Raw genomic sequence first — 19,224 nt, 5'->3', positions numbered from 1 at the left:
GCCATGCATTCAAAAAAAAAAAAGCCAGCTTCAAGGACTGAGTGCGCCCGTCGGCTCCAGAGGTCTAAACACGAGCAGACGGCAGGCAAAAGGTTGGAGTTTGCGTGTGGTGACACTTTAACAATGTGACACTGCGTCTAAGTGGACTAGACGCTCCGGCGCCAGCGGTCATTAGCTGGAAGCGTCTGTGCAGCTTCACAGACAACAAATACCAACACATGAGATGCTCCCGTCGCATCATATTAATCATTATCATCATATGTTTTTCGTTATCATCGTCATATAGCTAATCTTGAAAACAATCCACGAACATATTCCCAACAGACAGATAATAGAGATATGATATTTATGTAACATGTTTCGTTGTTTTTAATGTAAATTAGAATAGGAAAGAAAATAAGGAACATTGTAAGAAAAACAGCAATATTAATAATCATCATCATATCATCTCCTCATTCACAATGTCTATAGTCTTGAAAACAATAGTCAAAGTGAAAAGATGAAATGATTAAAGACCAAAAGAAAAACACAAAGAAAATAAAGGCACACAAAATAATCAGGTGAATATTAGGCAGCTAATTTAAGTAAACAATGGCAAACATAAAGCTCCTCTACTCACTTTGGTAATATATTTTTTTTCCATTATTTGTATCACTTATGCATTGCACTTATACATTTGCAATCCTGCATCGGCTTCGATATGTTTTACGTTTGGGTTGTGTGTTTCTGTGACAAGGCGTTTCGTGCGTGTGTGTGTGTGTGTGTGTGTGTGTGTGTGTGTGTGTGTGTGTGTGTGTGTGTGTGTGTGTGTGTGGGACAGGGTCAGATTTTAGTGCAGGTGCTGACAATCAGGTGTCAAAGAATGTACGAACCTTTCTGACCCTTCAGCACGTATACCACACCACTGTTGGCAAAATTTGGAAATCTGTTACGAACAAGGCACGCTCCCCCCTACACACACTTATTGACACACACTTATATTGATCCATCCATAACAATACCTCTCAGCCCAATGCAATGCTTTGTTGTTTCTCATTTCTGAGTATTTGAACTTGATAAAACAACTGATACCATTAGATCTGTGCCAGTCGATTAGTGCAGCTAATGTTTTATTTACTTCATCATTTGGGCCATAACAACGCGCCAAGCCAGAAGCTTTCAGCCCAAGCTACAGGCTCCTGAGATGAAAGAAAGACCTCCAATCTGCACAAAAGCAGTTTTTTTCTTCCAGGCACCTGCCATCAATTCGCGAACAGCCGATCCTAACATTGTTGCACTTACACGCCATTTATATATAAAACGCTCTCCGGCACACGCACAAACTCTGCGCAATATTCTCCTCCAAAAATGACAACGCAAAGACGAGTCGGGGTCCGGAGCGCCCTCCTCTCTGATGGGGACTGCTTTGACATGTGGCACGACTACATGAGCCTGGGCAGACTGCTGGGGGAGCTGTGCGCCAGCCGTGAGGGGGACCACAGAGACACTGTGTGGCCCAAGGGAGACGCAGCAGCGGCAGCGGATCCCTGGGGCCACGTCAGAGGCCCCGAGCGGGAGGTCTGCAAGAACTCTGCAGAGACCAGCAGCCTGTCGGACACCAGCTCCAGCGAGACTCCTTCAGGCTTCTGCCGCTTCTGCCAGCAAAATGGAGAGTCTGCAAGAGTGTACCAGTCCCACAATCTGAAGTCAGAAGACGGGAAAGTCATCTGCCCCATCCTCTGGAAGTACACCTGCCCCATCTGTGAAGCCACCGGGGACCACGCTCACACACGCCGCTACTGCCCGCAGGCGCAGCGGCGGCGGGACGCTGCGAGGAAGCTGCCAAGTAGTACTTCAAGTAGGCAAGCTGATGGAGGACACTGAAAGACTTGATGCCACTGAAAAGACTCTATATTAATACCAAAAACTGTTTAGGCCATGTGTTCATGTTTACATGTGCGTTCTCTGCTGTTTGTGGTTCATATTTGACTTTGTTTCATATGTGTTACTGTCATTCTGCTTCTGCCTTAAAAACAAATACATGTCATCAAACACTGAAAAACTCAATGGTCAAAAATGGACATTTTGCAAACTGCAAAAACTGGTTTCTTGTTTACATGATCAGAAATAAAAGGGAAAAGTTAGTGCTACTTTCTTTTTCTAACAGTGTTTGCTTTGAGGTTCAAACATGCAGGAAACTGAATCACTTCAGCTACAAGTTCAATTTCTGTTATCAGATTGTTGGAATATGAGGATATGAAACTGATGGATATGTTGTCAAAAATGATATTCCAGTGGTTATGAAAATGAAAACACATTTTATCAATAAAATGTGAGAAGAATCGTGAAGTCACATATGACTGAAAAAGTACACATTTCACGACGGTCTGCAGATTCAAGGTTTTGGTTTATGAAAGGTCAAACTCGGGTCTCACGTGCTGGGTCACAAACCACTGTGATAAAGACCTGTTAGCAAACATGTCTACTGGGGCAAAGTCTAGTTTTTCTAAGTGGTCATAATTATGGATCTCAGTAATTAATCAGGGAATCATTCATCAAAGTTCAGAGAGGTCTTTTTCTTGTCACTGCCTCCCAGATTCATTTCATCCATCATTTGGAAACAAAAGAGGAAATCTGCAAACTTTGAAGATAGAAGTTTCAAGCATGTGCATTTGTTGAAGGGCCATAAAAGCCTCAAGTTACACAAACGGCTCCATAGTGCAATAAAAGCCCCTCCTCAACAGCCGTGTTTGTGTGGTGTTCATCCAAGAACACACACTAAAGGTATGTCAAAGCTCCTCACGCTTGTATCGGTGCCAGCTGACCTGGAATAAACCACACGGTATGTCCTCGCTTGTTATTTAGCGTTTTTTTTTACTTTATAATGTGTGTTTTAATTCATAATCCTTGTGTTTTTAGAGGAGCTGACTTATCCACAATGGCAAAACACAACATTAGCCTCCTGATTGCCGTACTGCTGGCGTGTCTTTTCTTCATCATCACTATGGCGTTCAGTGCTCTGGCAGGGCCGGGAATATGTAAGGTTCAAATCTCTATTCATACGCATTATTTTGACATATAAGATTCAGTTATTTTGTCTAGAAATGCAGTAATAATATTGCATCTTTTGAGCTTTCAATGTGTCAGGATCTTTTTTAAGAGTTTTGGTGTTCAGCTCTCTGAATCTTTATCCTTTTTTTTTTTTTTTTTTTTGAACTTGTGTCCCGTAGATCCATTTCTGGAGTCCACCGGTAATATTTCAGATGAGTTCGCCACCCAGATCACACCCTCAGGATGGACCTTCACCATCTGGTCAATCATTTACATCTTTCTTGCTTTAGTGTTGGTCTACATCTTCTCCGGCATCTTTAGGAAGTATGTACATTTCTCTGACATTCATGCACTGATAAATAAAGGTTGTGTTTGTCTCCTAGTGATCTGTGTTTTTTCTCCTCAGGAATGCCTATGGTTACGTCTACTGCAGCCCTGCTGTCTTGCCACATGGATTTTTTGTGTCTTGGTGCTTGAATCTGGGCCTCAATACTGGCTGGTTGTTCCTGTGGGACAGAAGGTGAGATGGGATCTTTTCTTCCTCCATTTTCTCCTAAAATCAGTCTGCAGTTTATGCCATAGATTTGAGGTACTATCTACTGCTTGTCTTTGAAACCTGCGGATCATCACCTGTGAGTAAGATCATTGAGGCATGAATGTGTTGAGGACAAGTTCAGCAACAAAGTTTAGGAATTAGGGAAGAAACTGTATAATCCAGACACACAGCTCCATGGATTTTGTCATTCTGTTTCTCCAAACTGGGTTGTTATTTCTGCCTAAGGGTTTACTGACATACAGTGCTGCATGATGTGCAGATTGTAAAGCCCTATGAGGCAAATTTGTGCTTGTGCGTTATGTGATTTGGGGCTAAATGTGTACAAAAAATCAACCTTTATGGGGAAAAAAGTAAGAAAGCCACACATGTTGCAGGATAGCACAAGAATGAAATACTTTATTTCTAATACTGTAATATTTTTCATCACTGCCAAAGGTTGATGTCTGCTGCTCTGGTTTTCCTCATCTTAATCGCCATGACGAACTACATGGTGATATTCTTCTCCTGCCACGGTGTCCACAGCTATGGAGCCTGGCTCAGCAAATACCACAGAGCAGACCTGTGGCTCCACCGCCTGTTGGTCAGTATGGAAGCTCAACTGGAAGTTTATGTAAAACGTCATTTGTGCCAAATTCTATCCTGCTTATTTCTGCGCCTCTACGTCTTCTCTGTCATCTCTCCTGCAGGTGCAGAATGGAGTCGCCATATATGCAACATGGACAACCATTGCATCCCTGCTTAACCTGACCATCGTGCTGACCAGTGATGCCGACATGTCCCATACAGACGCTGCCACCCTCGCCCTGTCTGTTCTGACTGTGGTGTTGTTTGTGTGGTGAGTGCAAAGCTGAGGAAAGAAACTCTGCCATACCTTTAATAAGTTCATAGAAAAGCTAAAGTTTTGGATCCCTCTCAGGTTCATCCTGGAAAACTCTGTCCTCGACCAACACGTGAGGCACATTCTCTCCATTTACCCTGTCGTGATCTGGGCGCTGACGGGAATATTGACAAAAAACTATGATGCTGCAGCTCCCAGTCGCACTAACGTCTTCACTGGTGAGGAAGTTAAACAAACATCTTGATGAAGCTCCATTACTTCACTTGGAAACATATATATCAATTATGTATATATGCATTATGAGGCCGATAGTATGCACATTAATGATGTTTTCTTTCCATTATAGCTGCTCTGTTGGCTGCAGCCTGCGCCTTGTTTGTGGCACGAGTCGTTCTGTTTATCTGGAGGAACATCAAAAAGCCACTTTACAAAGACGTCAGTCCAGAGCTCCTGTCTCCGATGGAGATCGCTGAGAAGCAGAAAAAGATATTTAAGTGAGAATGATAAACGTTTCTGTATCAATGCAGTATTGTTTCTGTATGAGATGTGTTTCTAAATGCTTTGTATTTGTTGTATTGATGGGTTTTACCTTGGAGACACGAGGTGACGCTGCTCAAAATAAGAGTGATATGATGCTGAAGTCCAGTTTAAGGTGTTTCATGTACTTAGCTGTCGGTAGGTTGTGTGTTTAAACTGCACTTGTATAAAGTATAATGATAAAGGACTGCATGTCATGTTAATCTGAATTTCAATTCAAGTTTCAGTACTGTACATACGTGGTTCTTTTCCTGTAAGACGCTACGTTTTTATGTGCTTTCCTGACTTTCTGTGTTTGGCACCAATATCTGCAGTCACATTCTCTGTCTTTGCTAATTTCACTTGTTAAATTTATGTCATAATTTGATCGCGCTTGCCTGGCCATATAGTCTATTCATTGACTACATATCATATAAATGGTTGTAGTATTCTGTTAAGAGTCATTAACCTGAAATAGATTACACTGAAATGAACTTACATAATTCAGATCATATTAGTTTATATGAGTAGTTTGCAGTAAAAATACAGCAACAGACTGTAAGAAATAAGAAAATACACAAAGACAAGCATAAACATGTGGGCGTTGATCTGCTTCTTAAAGGTGTCCACAGTCTCCAAAGATGTCCAAATCTTAATGGAGAGAGTTTAAAGTTTAGGAGCCACACCTTTAAACAAGCTCTCACTTCTTTAAGGCGGGATTACAACTGATGAGCTGATTGTGAACGTGATTTGAGTGACTGGTCCAAGTTGGGTCAGTTAGTCTGGATAGTCTGCAAATGGAGGCATATTTACTAAAGTAATGAGGTACTTGTACTCCCTTTCATGACGCTTGTACTCCACTATGATTCAGAGATAAACATCGCACTTTTTGGCCCCACTGCTGTTATCTGACACAAGTAGTTAACTGGTTATTTCACAAAATGAGATTGCACACATACAAAACCTATGAAGAACTTCTAAAAGAATGCACAGCAAAAACTATATGAAAATTGAGCCTAAACAATTAGTCAGTTAGTTGATTTGTAAACAGTCTAAAAACTGTTGACTGTTTTGATAACTGATGAATCATTCAAGCTGTTTTTCAGCCTAATATGTCTGAAACAATTTAAGGTTTCAGCTTGTCACTTATGCCATTGGGCGGCTCCTCTTAATCTCATCTCGCAGTAAACTGAGTCATTTTGAGGTTTGGACTGCTGGGCGACACGCCTGAAGACGTCATTCTGACCTCTGGTTAATTGTGACTTTAAAACTGAGTAAATAAACTCACTGATAATGAAAATAATAATTAGTTGCTAAAATAGGTGCAAATTAGCTTCACCTGAACCAACTACAAGAGATAACCACTGTTTAAGCATTAATGCATGAGTAATAGTAATCTAATACCATACTATACTATACTATACTATACTAATATGTAATATATCATTGCGTACACTTTATACATACACACACAGGAGCCATTTCTCTGAAGAGAACTTTCACTTTTAACACTTCAAGTATATTCTCCTGATACACTTTTGGATTTTTACTCAAAAAACACTTTCACTGCAGGGCCTCAACAGAGTACTTTTACAGGATGGTTTCAGTACTTTTACTCAAGTACAGAATTGGAATACTGCCTGCTGTTCAGTGTTTTGTCTTGTGTATTTATCAGTTGAAAGGTTCATGAGTCTCACTGATTGTCAGACTGAAAAAAATAACCTGTACAAGTCGGTTGAAACAATTTTAAAGCGAGGTTTGCACAGACTGGAGCGAGGAATGACCAAGAAAGGCTGAGCAGAGCCCCTCAGACACCTCCACCCAAGAGCTACAAATATCTTCGTGCTTTTCATTCAGGAGTCATTTATGATTGTGTTTCATAACCAGGGATCGTATGTGGACAGTTTGCGTTACGATTCGCTGAACTGTGGGAGAAACATATACATGATAAGAAGGGCACGTGAAGCTTTGAGTGGTTGTAAATCCTCCTCTTACACAACTTGTTCTATAAAGCATGCAATTGTCTGTCCTCTGCACAGTTACTCCGGCTCTTCACGCAGACTCTGCACTCCTTTTGTTTTGCTGCCAACGTTTTATCATCCTGGAAGCTCGGCGGTGGCACATTGAGCTTTGTGACGTTCCATCAGTAGTTCTGAAACTTAATTTGTTTCTTGGGAATTACTTTTTTTTATTTTTATTGTGACAATCTTCAGAAAGGGTTGCAAGAAAGCTGGTGAGTTAAAGAAAAGATCCAACATGGTGGAATTGTCTGAATGGGCTTTGTACTTGATACTAAAGTGATTCATCATATTGCCCACTGCTCGGGGAGCTCGGGTTCAGATGCAACAATTAAGATGGAAACACATTTCTTTCAAAGCTTGATTTGTTTATTCAGTATAAAATACCACAATCTGTAAATGGGGAACTACACCTCATATACTCATTACAATTCTTTCATTTATCTTCTTCACCATGATGAAATAAGTTCTGTGTTTTAACTAAAAAAATCTATTTTCAAGCATAATTCTCCTTTCCCCCTGTAGACCACAATGGCGAAACATAATCCTGGACGTCTTACTGCCATAGGTGTGTCTTTGGCCGCCTATGTGATAAGTTTGATATTCAATGGACTGTCTGTTGTTGGGCTTGGTGAGTCAAAGCTTTGTCAGCCATATTTCTCTTGCGTTTAGATTTTTATTTTTAGTTTAATTTGTTGAAGTTCAGTAGGATTGTGAACGGGCACTTTCAGATTGAAAAATCACAAACATTGGCTCTCACTCATTTGCATTTATTCCCCCAGGTCCTTATCATACCACTACAGCCAATGTGTCTGCTGTGTTCGACACCCAGATCACACCTTCAGGATGGACTTTTAACATCTGGAGTATCATCTACATTTGGCTGACAGCAATGTTTATCTACATCCTCACTGGAATTTGCAGAAGGTTGAGGCCAACCTTTTGTATTTTCCAGTTCAAGACCTTCAAATATTCTTAATCTGAGTCAAATAGGAAGTGCATATAGAAATTTGTGCCTTTGTAATCCCTTTGTATGATACCAGATATGAGGCACATTTCGGTGTGTCCAAAGAATATTTGTATGAAGTGACAACCACTGTTCTGTGGACATTTTCACTGACTCACAGATCAACGGTGGTTCTTTCTTCTCGTAGGACTGGATACGGCTACGTTTACTGCAGCCCCGCAGTGTTGCCTTACGGATTCTTCATTAGCTGGTGCATCAACATTTGTTTCAATATCGGCTGGCTGATTGTTTGGGACAGAGGGTGAGAGTTTCCATTGCAGGTTTTTAATTGCCTTATGTCTCCTTAATTGGTTTATGTCTCATTTCATGTTTTACTGCAAACTAATTTAATCTGTCATAGAAACTATTCCAAAAAGCAGCATGAAATGATTTTTGTCTGCTCTTCTTGTGCCTCATTAAAGAGTGATGATTGCTGCACTGATTTTCCTCATCGTGGTCATCTTCACAAACTACTCCATGATATTCTTCACCTGCCATGGGCTTCATATTTATGGACCCTGGCTGCAGAAATACCACAAAGCAGACCTGTGGCTGCTCCGTGTGCTGGTCAGTAAGACAAATAGACAGCATTTGCACCATATCTGAAGGCTTTAATCTTGTATTTTGTTTACATGCATTGAAAGTGAGTATGTGACGGTGATTAAAGCATAGTTACCCTAAAGTAAAAAACTCCTTAATACCATGTTTGCAGGTTCAGAATGGTGTGATGGTCTACACAACATGGACAACCATTGCAACGCTAATCAACCTGACCATTGTACTGACCTATGAGGCAAAGATGTCCCCAGAGGACGCTGCCACCATCTCATACTCTCTTTTGGCTGCTGTGCTGCTGCTGTGGTTGGTGGTTTTCACTTCAACAATACTTATTAGTGAGGTAATTGCAGAAACCAAATCATCAGTGAGATTCTGAAGCAATGTGTTTGTGCTGCATGTTTCACAGGTTTGTTTTGGAAAACCTCGTCCTTGACAAACACGTGCGGTACATCCTCATCACCTACCCTGTCGTGATCTGGGCGCTGGCTGGAAACTTGGACAAGAACTATGACTACAATTTACCAAGCCTCAATGGCATCTTCATTGGTAAGACACTGAAGAGAAGTCCATATTCATAATATGATAAATGGATGATAATCTCTATGTAATGCTTGGAAACATCACATCAACAAAACATAAAGACAATATTAATGGAAAATAATGAAGCACCTGTGCTACTAATTAGCTGTTGTGACTTTTATTTAAAAGTCACATTTAACTAGAGTACATTTGAACCAGTGGTCCCACTTTTGTGAAATGTGATCATTGTATGAGGAAATACTGTAATGCTAACTCCTGTATGCTTAAATCTAAAACGCATAAATCTTGTACATCTGTTCAAAAGTTGTACTAACTAGATTTCCTTCTCTTAGCTGTGCTGCTGGCTATAGCCTGTGCGCTGTTTGCCGTTCGTATCTTTTTGGTGGTTTGGAGACACTTCAATGAGCCGTTATACTCAGATGTCAGCCCTGAAGCCCTGGAGCCCATGCAGATTGCTGCGAAGCAGAGAAAGATATTTAGCTAAACATCTTTATGATGTAACACACTGACACGTGATGTCAGTTGTCAAAGAAAGTATTTGTGCAGTTGTTTGGTATTACTTTGTTGCATGAGGACAAATGTTTCATTTTATAACTTTTAATATATTTTGACCACATGATTTTATGTTTTTAAATGCACTCTGACATAATTTGCATAGTTAAATAATGTAACGCTGACTGATCTCTGAACCTTTTATGGCTGTTTTCCAACACATTCATTGCTTACTCAACTCATTAGGCTCTGATAAGAAGACAGCAACAGAGGGGCCCAACACTGTAATCATCCACCTTACAGAACAGACTGCATGCTTTAAACATTTACCAGTGGTACAGTATGTTGTTTTGTGTCATGTATGTTCCCATGCTAACCCTGGTTTTCTTATATATTTATTTGGAATAAAATATTGGTGTAATTTAGCATGGATGACACAGAGTGTTTCAACAGTGTGGGTCTTTTTTTTTCATATATATCAACAAGAATATCACAATTCAACTAGATATGTGTTCATACTTCAAAAGTCTAAACACACAAAGATCTTTTCCTTGATAAAGGTTAAGTCAATGTTACAAGATGATCATGCAACGCAACAAAACATGGGGATTGGGGACTTCCTGGGGAGAACAAAAGAACAACTTGCATTGTCTTATTATCATACATTTTCGCCCATTTTCGACTACAAGTTCAACGTTATACAATATTCTCAGTCGCTCCCCAGCGGTGACCTGTGACGTGAATCAACTGGGTATGTTTAGCCATGATTGACCTGTAGGGGGCAGGAGCGCAAAGCGTCAACTGAAGCCCTCACACTCTGCCGCAAAATCAAGTGTAGAAGAAGAATATCCTAGCTGTAGGGGTTTTGATTCCTGTGTATGATCTATCAGGAAGCAAGTTCGCAGTAATCCAAGGCTTTGTCCACCAGCAGCAACCTCCGTCAGTCAGATACCCATGTTTATGCTGTACTTCTATTATACCCAAGTTTATGTTATGGTTTTAAGACATTAACTGTGGGTTGCTGTCCGCCAATTAGGGACAATAGCCATGCCTGAGAGGCAAAACCCGGGGATTCATTCCTGCGGTTCAGAGTGCGCGGGTCATCTACAAACTGTTAACAGCGCGATTGTTTAGCCTGGGTGTCCCTGTTGTAAACAATCGGTTATCGTTTTCGTTGAAAGACAGAAATTGCGAGCTAACATAAATGGAGACAAAGTACCCAACCTTGGTAAGTTAAGGTTTTCTTTTGTCTTTCTATATTCTGTTGTGCTTCTGAGGCAAGAGGGCCTAACAACCATGTAACGTTAACGTTCACCAAAACCGAGAGAGGAAGGGGCTGTAACGCTAACGTACCCTCAGCAGCCAGTTGGCTAAATACAAACAAGCTAGCAAGCTAATAGAAACAGCTTCACGGACCCTATAGTTAACGTTTAGTTTGTGCTGAAACTGTTTTAGAGAGGTGTTTTAGCTTCAAGATCATGGTTACTAGGTTGTAATTTGAGATGCTGTTTAAATCATACTGTGCATGTCAACACTGACGAGTGTTAGTAATATTTACCCATCCTATATATAGGAGTAAGGGCTGTTTCATTTAATATTAGCGTTATACTGTAGTACTTGTAGCTTGGTGTGTCTTAAACTGATGACCCGATGTGGTATTCAAGTGATATTAACTGGTAGCTAATGTTTTATTTATTTATTTTTTTTTTTTCGAATTAACAAAGTGACCAAATTACTTACACTGTTAAAAACTGTATAACTTTGTCTGTTCAGAGGAGACCAAAGAGGAAACTCTGCTACTTCACAAACAAGGAGAGGTACGTTTGACAGTGTTTAAAACTGTGTAATATTTTCAATGTTCATATGCTCTGAACCTTTCTCTAAAGCCAGAAACTGGAGAAGTGAAACTTGGTATGTCTGCAGTCAGTTCATGTCCATAGAAAGAGGTCAACAAGACATTTGAGGACATCATTTTGGGCTTTTGGAAATACTGATCAACATTTTTCACCATATTTCTGACATTTTATAGACCAAAGAAGTAACTGATTAATTGAAAAAATGATCTTGAGTTGAACTGACAGTGAAATTAATCGTTAGTTGCTGCCGTTGTTGAGACGTTAGCCTTTCACTTTGATATTGACCTCTTATTTGTGCTTTCAGTTCGTCCAAACAATGGACACAGCCGTTGGCATTGGGAGACATTGACAAGATTTTTGATGACTTGGGTGAGTTGAGTGTGCGAGCTTTAATGTTTTGCAGTTTGTTTTGCATTTTCATTGTATTAACCAACTGTGTACCTCATTATTCTTTTCAGATTCATCCTCGCAAGCTGATGATGATGACCTACTTCACTCATCTACTGGGACCAACCAGAGTGAGAGAGAGGCTCCACCAGTCCCACAGGAAGGACACCTAACGGAAAAACTTCCAAGATGCCAAACGGTAATGATCCTGCCGTGAATTAGACCAGATTTGGTGTCTTTTAGATGTGTTGAGCCTCCAAATGTATGTTTTGTAACTCTTTAGGCTCCCGAAGAAGATATCCTGCATCCTGCAACAAGGTCACCCAGTACTAATCTAGGTAAGAGACTTTACAGAGAAAATACTTAGCCATTCTAAATTTACACACGTATGTTCAGACACTTGTCCTTGACAGTTTTTTGTGTTGTGTAGAAATGTTGTTCTTGTTAAAGGGTGCTGCTTTTCCTTGTTGCAGAATTGGACTCCCCGTTCAAAGACCACGGGCCAGTCAAGACATCCAGCCCTATTGAAAGGAGCTTGGTTGTGGAAGGTGTAGAAGAGCTGGAAAATGAAAAAGACCAAGTTGTGGCCCCGATTCTCTTTGCCTGTGAAGATGCAGGAAAAGAAGACGCAAATACAAAGTCTCCACCCACCCAGAAGCCTCAAGACAATCAGCATGTTACTGAGGAGTAAGACACTATTGATGAAATAAGTTGTTTGAAATGAATACGATGATTTGTCAGTCAGGCTTGCTGTTTGTATAAAGTGCAGGATTGTAATGTCAACAGCCAGAATATTTTCATTCATTAATCTCCAGTACGTTTATTTAAATTGTCCTTTCCTCTAGAAGTGAGGACTCTGATCTGGAAGCTCCTCCAGGCAGGATTTCTTTAAGCAAACCCAAGATGTCCAGTCATACAAACAAGGTGGAGGGATTGGGGTAAGAGCCTTTTAATTATCAACGTCATGATTAGTTTGCTGCAAACACCCAAACACTGTGTTAGTATGTGATGGATTTTAATACACAAGTGACCAGTGCAGCAGTACATGCAAGGTCCATTTTGTGTTTTAATGTTTGATCTTCATTTTCCTGTGCTCATTACCTCGATGTTTGCCTTTTTAGATTTTGTATTTAATGCGCGTATGGTGTGTGTTTACTTTTTCTTAAGCAAAGACAGTCATCCAGTAAATGAAAAAACGCCCAAGAAACATCAAACTGCTGATTTAGTAATGACTTTTCAGTGTATATTGAAATACTTGTGATAAGACAATATCAGTTAATAGTATCAAATATATATGTGAAGTTCCATTTGGATCCACATTACAGGTAGTTTTCTACCCATCTCATGAGTTTGACAAAATAGTTGGTAATAAAAATCTAATACAGAAAAAATCACTCATTAATTGATCCCCAACCATTGTTGCTCCTGTCAGTTTTACTCACTGCACCTCTATGGAAACAGCACAGTCATGGCTAGAAGTACTCAGAAATGTCTTTTTTGCAGTATAATAGTTTTAATGCCACGGATCATAAAAAAGGAAAAACGCAAGTTGAATTTTACAAAAGCTGAAAAAATTGGAATCCATGTATAAATTTTTCTAAGTGCCCACAAGCTTCAAATAATTTCACTCTCGACATTTCAGCAGGTAATTTCCCCTGTGGTTATTGTCCATTTTTGGGACTTATGAAAAAAATCTATTCCAAAAGATGTGTGCAATGAAAATGGAAATGTGTGTTCCACCCAGAGTGAAATATCACTTTAATCTGCACATATTGAACCAGGGCTCAGCTGGAAGAAGTGGAGAAAAGCATATGTAACTATCAGCGTGAAGTGGATTGAATTTGTTCGGGATGTTTTCACTTATTTACATATCAAGTAGAAGTGAAGTGATTTTGATGAATTTTTGCTACTTAAAGCTTAGGTTTGGTGACTCTCATGCATGATTCTCTCATTGATTGTGGGGCTCAGAGGGTCACTGCAGCGGGACAGTATATATGTTTTTTAATTTAACATAAGAACTTAATTGAGTCACTTCTGTCCTTTTCTTTTTGTTTATTCCCAGACAAGATAACACAGACCCATCCGTGTCAGCAGTGAGACAGGGGCCTGAAGTCGCAGCTTCTAAGAAAAAGTCAGAAAGTGTTGACAGGCAGCCACCGATGGAAGCGTCCACCCGTGTGGGAAAAGATATGACGACTTTCCTCCAGAAGCTTAGAGAAGCCGGGCGGCCCAAACCTGCATGGTGAGTTGAGATAAGAATGCACCTCAATGATTTGTAGTTATGGTGTTTCCCTGCTGGAAAATGAATCTGTGTATACCAAGTAATGCCTCCTGGACTTCAACATAAAAACATAAAATAATGACTAATTCATTCAATATTTGTTTTTAAGTTCTAGGAATCTGCCGGTAGTGAAAGTTCCCACTGCTCCTGAGCCGGAGGATGATTTCCTGATTCTGGAGGATGTTACACCTATCTGGTTTCCCTTCTCAAGTAAAACTGCCAACAGTAAAAGACAGAGACAGAGCAAAACTTCCAGCACCGACAAAGACAGCTCAACAGACAAGGGGGCTCAGGATAGCCCACCAGAGACTGCACAAAAACAGCAGGAGTCTGAACAGGCAAGTGGCAAACTGGGAAGTCAGACTGTCAGTCAGAAAATGAAGAAGATGAAAGGGAAAGAGAAGAAGAATGAGGTGACTGAGCCTGGAAATCACATGGATGAGCTGCGCAGGCCTGAGGATGCAGGTGACTTAATGGAACAAGAGAAACCAAACAAGAAGAAACAACGACTCAAAAAGGTGCCAACGAAAGAAAGCGACAAGGCAGAGGAGCAGCCCAAAGCCGCAGCCGGCAGGGAAACAGGCGAGGAAAAAGCCACCGTGAAAAAAATGGACAAGAAGGCTCAGAAGTCCTCTGACAGGAAGAGATCAAAGTCTTTAAAAGATGAGAATGGAAATGCCAAGACGAGCAGGGTGAAGTCATTAAAGGAGGCCAGAAGAGTGAGGCAGGGATCTGGTGCAGTCAAGGAGACGGCGTGTGTCAAGGCCACGAAGGCACAAAGTGAGGAGCGTGAACACCTCGGTTCTCCTTCAGGTAGCTCCCTGTCATTTCAGCCCCTGTGCTGCCAGTGAACCTTTAGTTAATCAATCATTTTACATAGGAATGTCAAAGTATTGACGTAAATAACAATGAAAACGAATGTATTTTTTCTGAGTTATGTTAAGCATCTCATCAATATATACATATGCAGAATAACATGTTTTTTACTTTTTCCCCACAGACAAAGACCTCATGAGTTCTGAAGCACAGACAGATGAAAATAATAAACAGAACAGACTTCCACTTGTGTCTGAAGAGACTTCATCTGAAGACAGTCAGATTCTTGGGAAAAGGAAAAGGAGGCAGCCTGGAGAGTGGTGGTTGAGCTGCAGTCAGAGCACTGAGGAAACAAAGGTTACAGACAGCCGGCAGACACCGAAGAAGTCCAAGCAGAACGACAAAAAGGCCGCCGCAGCAGCGCCGCCGCCCGCAAAGACAAAGAAGGACAGAGTTTTAAAGAGGAGAACTCAGACGCGTCCTGCACCGTCAACCAGTCAGAGCACAAATAAAGAAAAGAAAACCAAACGGCACAAAAACAGAAAATCGAGAGGAGACGTACCAGACGAGATGAAAGCATCAGAAGAAGTATCTGATATGTTTGAGGGGGGGCGGACTGAAGAGCACGAGCAGCAGAAGGAGAACCAGGACCTGGATTCTGTACAGTCCAGCCCTTTGGACCTTACAAACAGAGACCACAGCCATAACTCAGGTGAGGTCAACCGTGTATCATGGATCATTTAACCTCTTTGAGCCTCAAACATTCATTTAAATGAAACCATCTGAGAAGTTTCTTTGGTGTATCTGCTAACAGCTCATAGATTAGAGACTAGAGGCCCCAGCAAGCCTTTTTTTGTGAGTCACAAGCCAAATTAATTCTGGATTCACTGGTTTAATCTGTAACAGTGCATTGTATTTTATAGGTCTATTGTGTGTCTTTTGTAAAAACTTAATCAGCAAAGCACCCAGTAATAAAACTGCCTCTGCAATTTAGTTTTTAAGCTTTTAAGTGCAATTCTAAGGTACGAGCACTTTGAATTAATGTCGGCATTTACTTTGCACCACTGGGTGAAGTTCAGGGTCCTGTTTTCACTTCTTTATACCAACCAGTAAGCTTTGTAACCTGCTACGATGCGATGTTTTACAGGGGATCTGCTGTTTCAAAGAGTATACCGTCGCGTATCTAATAAAAAAATGTCCATCACTCCAGCGCCGGTCTCTCCCAGAGGACCTCAGGAGCAGCTCATGGCAGCAGTACCAGAGAAACGGAGGAGGAACCCTCCCAGTAACTGGTGGGTGGCTGATGGCATGTCTCAGGGTGTGGACACCGTCTCGTCACAGCCTCATAAGCAAGAGCCCAAACCTCGGAAAGAAAGAAAAAAGCGATCTAAGCAGAACAAATCTCCTGGACGCGGGACTCCTGTATCAAAACCACTAGGGGGAGCTCCTGTGCCTCCTCCGCTGACACCTCCAAAGACTGTCAAATGCTCTCTGGCCACATTTAAAGACATTTTCACTTCAGCCACAGAGACCCCGGCCGTGGTCAGCAGCAGAGCGGCCGGTCAGACTAACACGTGTACAGTCATTGCACGTCCTGCTGTGGACGCCAGCGTTACTGACCAAACAACACACAGCCAGGCTGATGATATCAGCACAGATGCTGCTGAATTTAACAGCCCTCCCACCCATGAGCACCCACAGGACCACGACTCTCAGCCAGAAGACATGTAAGGAGAAGTCCAGATGTTGACACCTTTAGCCTTTCCCTCCTATTGTCTATATAAGTTATGTCTTAACATTTTTTTTGGCAGGTCCAAAGCCCTCCGAAGTGGACCATCCTCCATGATTGAGCTGCAGCAGGACGAGGACAGTGATGACTTGAGTACGTTTTTAAACTTAAAACACATCAAAAATATATCTAGTAATCATTTGTAGGTTTATATATTTACTTCACTAACATCTTTATTTTGAATATCGATATTTCCCTTTTGCTCTTTCCAAACACATTCTCCTGATTAAAGTATTGTCAGACAGGAATAAGTAATAATGATTAAGATACTGCAGGTACGCTTCGATAGATCAAGCGGTGATCCATTTTCAAAGTCATGAGTGGGAACAGCAGAAGCTCAAATATTAATGTCCATCGTTGGCACAGCAGAGAGAAACGTGTGAGTGTGAGCTCCGTCTTGGATGGAGGCCATGTTTGACCACAAAATGTGGGTCGCCACACTGCAGTACTTACACTGCACGTCTTCACCTTCTGTGGGGAATTAAAAATGAAGCAGCCGGGCCTTTGACCTCTGGGTATGCAGCACACGTCGCCAGGTCAAACAGCTCCCTCTAGTGGATCCACTGTTAACTTCAAGCGACTCCTTGTGTCACTGTGTGTGCATCTTCTGATTGATTACCACCCCTCTTGTTATTGGCTTCTGCTTTTATCTTTTCTTTGTTCCAGATCTGCCGTCATCCACAGTCCACGCTGTTCTGTCTGCATCAGATCTGTGCGCTCCTCCTCTCAAACCGCTGATCTTACATCTGAAGGATAAGGCCAATCTCACAGAGTGGTTTAAGAGTCTCTGGTCTACCACTGGTGACAGTAAGAGAATATAATGTCTCCTAAAAAAAGGCACCGTTTTAAAGCATTTATAGCTGGATTTGCAGTGATGTTATCATTTGCGTACTGGAGCGGCACGGGTTTAAAGTGGCACTCTGTGACTGAACCATAACCATCTCAGTGGTTTTGGTAATTAAAAATAGTATTTAATTTGTAAGTGAAATCATAAGAAACCAGGAAGTAAGGCAAAGATAATGTGGGCAAAATTAAAATCTGAGCTAATATGCGAAGTAATCTTAATCACACTGATACAGCCAATTTCCACGTAATGCATTGTTTCATATCTCTGCTGAGGAGCTTAATGAGTTTTTGCTTTTTATCTGTGACAACATATTTTTAATCAAAGCTTTGTATTATCATCAAGGAATTGTTATGAAAGGGTATAAAACATGAGTTATTGTTGGCCAGACCATCACTGAATAAGTCGTGCTAATTAATATGATTGCAGACGCTCCTGGGATCACTCCAGACCAGTTTGATTGGTACTTCCATCAAGGCAGAGCTCTCGGCTTCCAGGTGGACCTGAACTGTGGCTCCATCTGTAATGGAAAAATCCTGCTGGGCTCCTACATGAAGAAGCCTCTGTGGGTGGATCACAGCGCCACAACAGTCAGTTCACCTCTCACTCTTCCTGCTCACGTGATTGTGCTCATGTTTCTGTCATGTCTCCCTCTCTTGTCCTCTTGATCTTGAAATACAGCGTTTTATTATTCATGTATGTGTTTTTTTTTTTCTCCCTAAAAAAAGGTTTTTAACTTACTAACAAGCTCTGTGAGTGTGACCATCGACGGCTGTGTGTCCCGCTACTATCCCGGACAATCCTATATGGTGCCATGTGGTAAGAATTTTTAGCAGTAATTCTACAGATTGTAGGTGTATATCAATGAAAGTGAATCTTTTTTTTTGACTGATGTTTCTGTTCTGTTCACACAGGACATGCGTACAGCATCCAGAACGTCACTGCACAGCCTGCAGTTCTGTACTTCACCCGAATATTTGCAGAAAGTTCAGACTGAAGTTGTCATCTTGAGTGGCGGCTGATGACCAAACACGTAAATGTTGGGGAAAAAAAGACTGGAATATATGAAATTACTTCTGTATTTAAATGGACTTTAAATGCAGTTGGTTTGAGTTTCTGCTGACCTTATTCGATCCTTAGCTCGATGTGCTTGCGTTATTAAGATTCTCATAGAAAATGCTTTGTAAATTAAGTTTCGTGTTTTTTGTACTTCTTGGCTGTTTCCTTTTTGCTGCATCAATGTCTGCATGCAAAATCCATTAAAGAGTATTTGTACAGTTCAACAGGATATGCATTGTTTCTAAAATGTGTTTTTTTGTTTTTTTTTTTAACAAGGAAGCTCAAAATGCAACATCGGTAACTGCACCACTAGAACTGTATGTGTCTAGCAACCAAATACACAGTGATGGAAGGAAGAAGTACAGAGCATTTCCTGCATGCACTCAAGTGTTCAATTTAGTAAAACGTGCTTAAAAGTATCAGAGCTAGACGTGCTTGTTATGCCAAATGGTTCTTGTCAGTGTTATATTGTGTCTGCATTCGATTTTTGGATCATTATTATTATACTTTGCATCCTATTGTGTAGTTTAATCTATAACAATGCATCACAGTTTACAGGATGAAAATTGTACCCATGAAACAATTATGGAAATCCATTTTAATATAGTCGCCAATGGGCTTCCATACATGATAATCTG

General features: G+C 40.9%; 4 protein-coding genes across 5 annotated transcripts; all 4 read left to right on the top strand.

The window, feature by feature from the left end:
• The first annotated feature begins 1,347 nt into the window (after positions 1–1,347).
• nanos2 (nanos homolog 2) lies at positions 1,348–1,863 on the top strand. The gene has a single exon (XM_076721592.1). It carries the CDS (start codon positions 1,348–1,350, stop codon positions 1,861–1,863), a length of 516 nt encoding a protein of 171 aa, XP_076577707.1.
• Positions 1,864–2,917: 1,054 nt separating this feature from the next.
• Positions 2,918–4,922, top strand: LOC143314527 (uncharacterized). Its single transcript, XM_076721591.1, has 7 exons — positions 2,918–3,017; positions 3,210–3,354; positions 3,437–3,550; positions 4,022–4,166; positions 4,273–4,421; positions 4,503–4,642; positions 4,771–4,922. The coding sequence occupies exons 1-7, from the start codon at positions 2,918–2,920 to the stop codon at positions 4,920–4,922; spliced, it is 945 nt and encodes a 314-aa protein (XP_076577706.1).
• Positions 4,923–7,489: 2,567 nt separating this feature from the next.
• Positions 7,490–9,546, top strand: LOC143314526 (uncharacterized). Its single transcript, XM_076721590.1, has 7 exons — positions 7,490–7,589; positions 7,741–7,885; positions 8,113–8,226; positions 8,387–8,531; positions 8,677–8,825; positions 8,929–9,068; positions 9,395–9,546. The coding sequence occupies exons 1-7, from the start codon at positions 7,490–7,492 to the stop codon at positions 9,544–9,546; spliced, it is 945 nt and encodes a 314-aa protein (XP_076577705.1).
• A 914-nt stretch (positions 9,547–10,460) lies between these two features.
• LOC143314387 (uncharacterized) lies at positions 10,461–18,816 on the top strand. Of its 2 annotated transcripts, none has more exons than XM_076721367.1 (16): positions 10,461–10,782; positions 11,328–11,371; positions 11,715–11,779; positions 11,869–11,996; positions 12,081–12,135; positions 12,271–12,484; positions 12,643–12,735; positions 13,860–14,039; positions 14,188–14,891; positions 15,079–15,606; positions 16,105–16,621; positions 16,706–16,776; positions 17,350–17,490; positions 17,957–18,117; positions 18,256–18,346; positions 18,442–18,816. In XM_076721367.1, the coding sequence occupies exons 1-16, from the start codon at positions 10,759–10,761 to the stop codon at positions 18,522–18,524; spliced, it is 3,099 nt and encodes a 1,032-aa protein (XP_076577482.1). In that variant the 5' UTR covers positions 10,461–10,758; the 3' UTR covers positions 18,525–18,816. The 2 variants fall into 2 exon arrangements, with proteins under 2 accessions (XP_076577482.1, XP_076577481.1); XM_076721366.1 differs by having other exon boundaries at positions 16,042–16,621; positions 18,442–18,814.
• The last annotated feature ends 408 nt before the right edge of the window (positions 18,817–19,224 follow it).

The sequence above is a fragment of the Chaetodon auriga genome, chromosome 21, assembly GCF_051107435.1.
Source record: "Chaetodon auriga isolate fChaAug3 chromosome 21, fChaAug3.hap1, whole genome shotgun sequence".
NCBI lineage: Eukaryota > Metazoa > Chordata > Actinopteri > Chaetodontiformes > Chaetodontidae > Chaetodon > Chaetodon auriga.
Note: the sequence above shows the minus strand (reverse complement) of the source record. Positions and strands in the feature narration are given on the sequence as shown.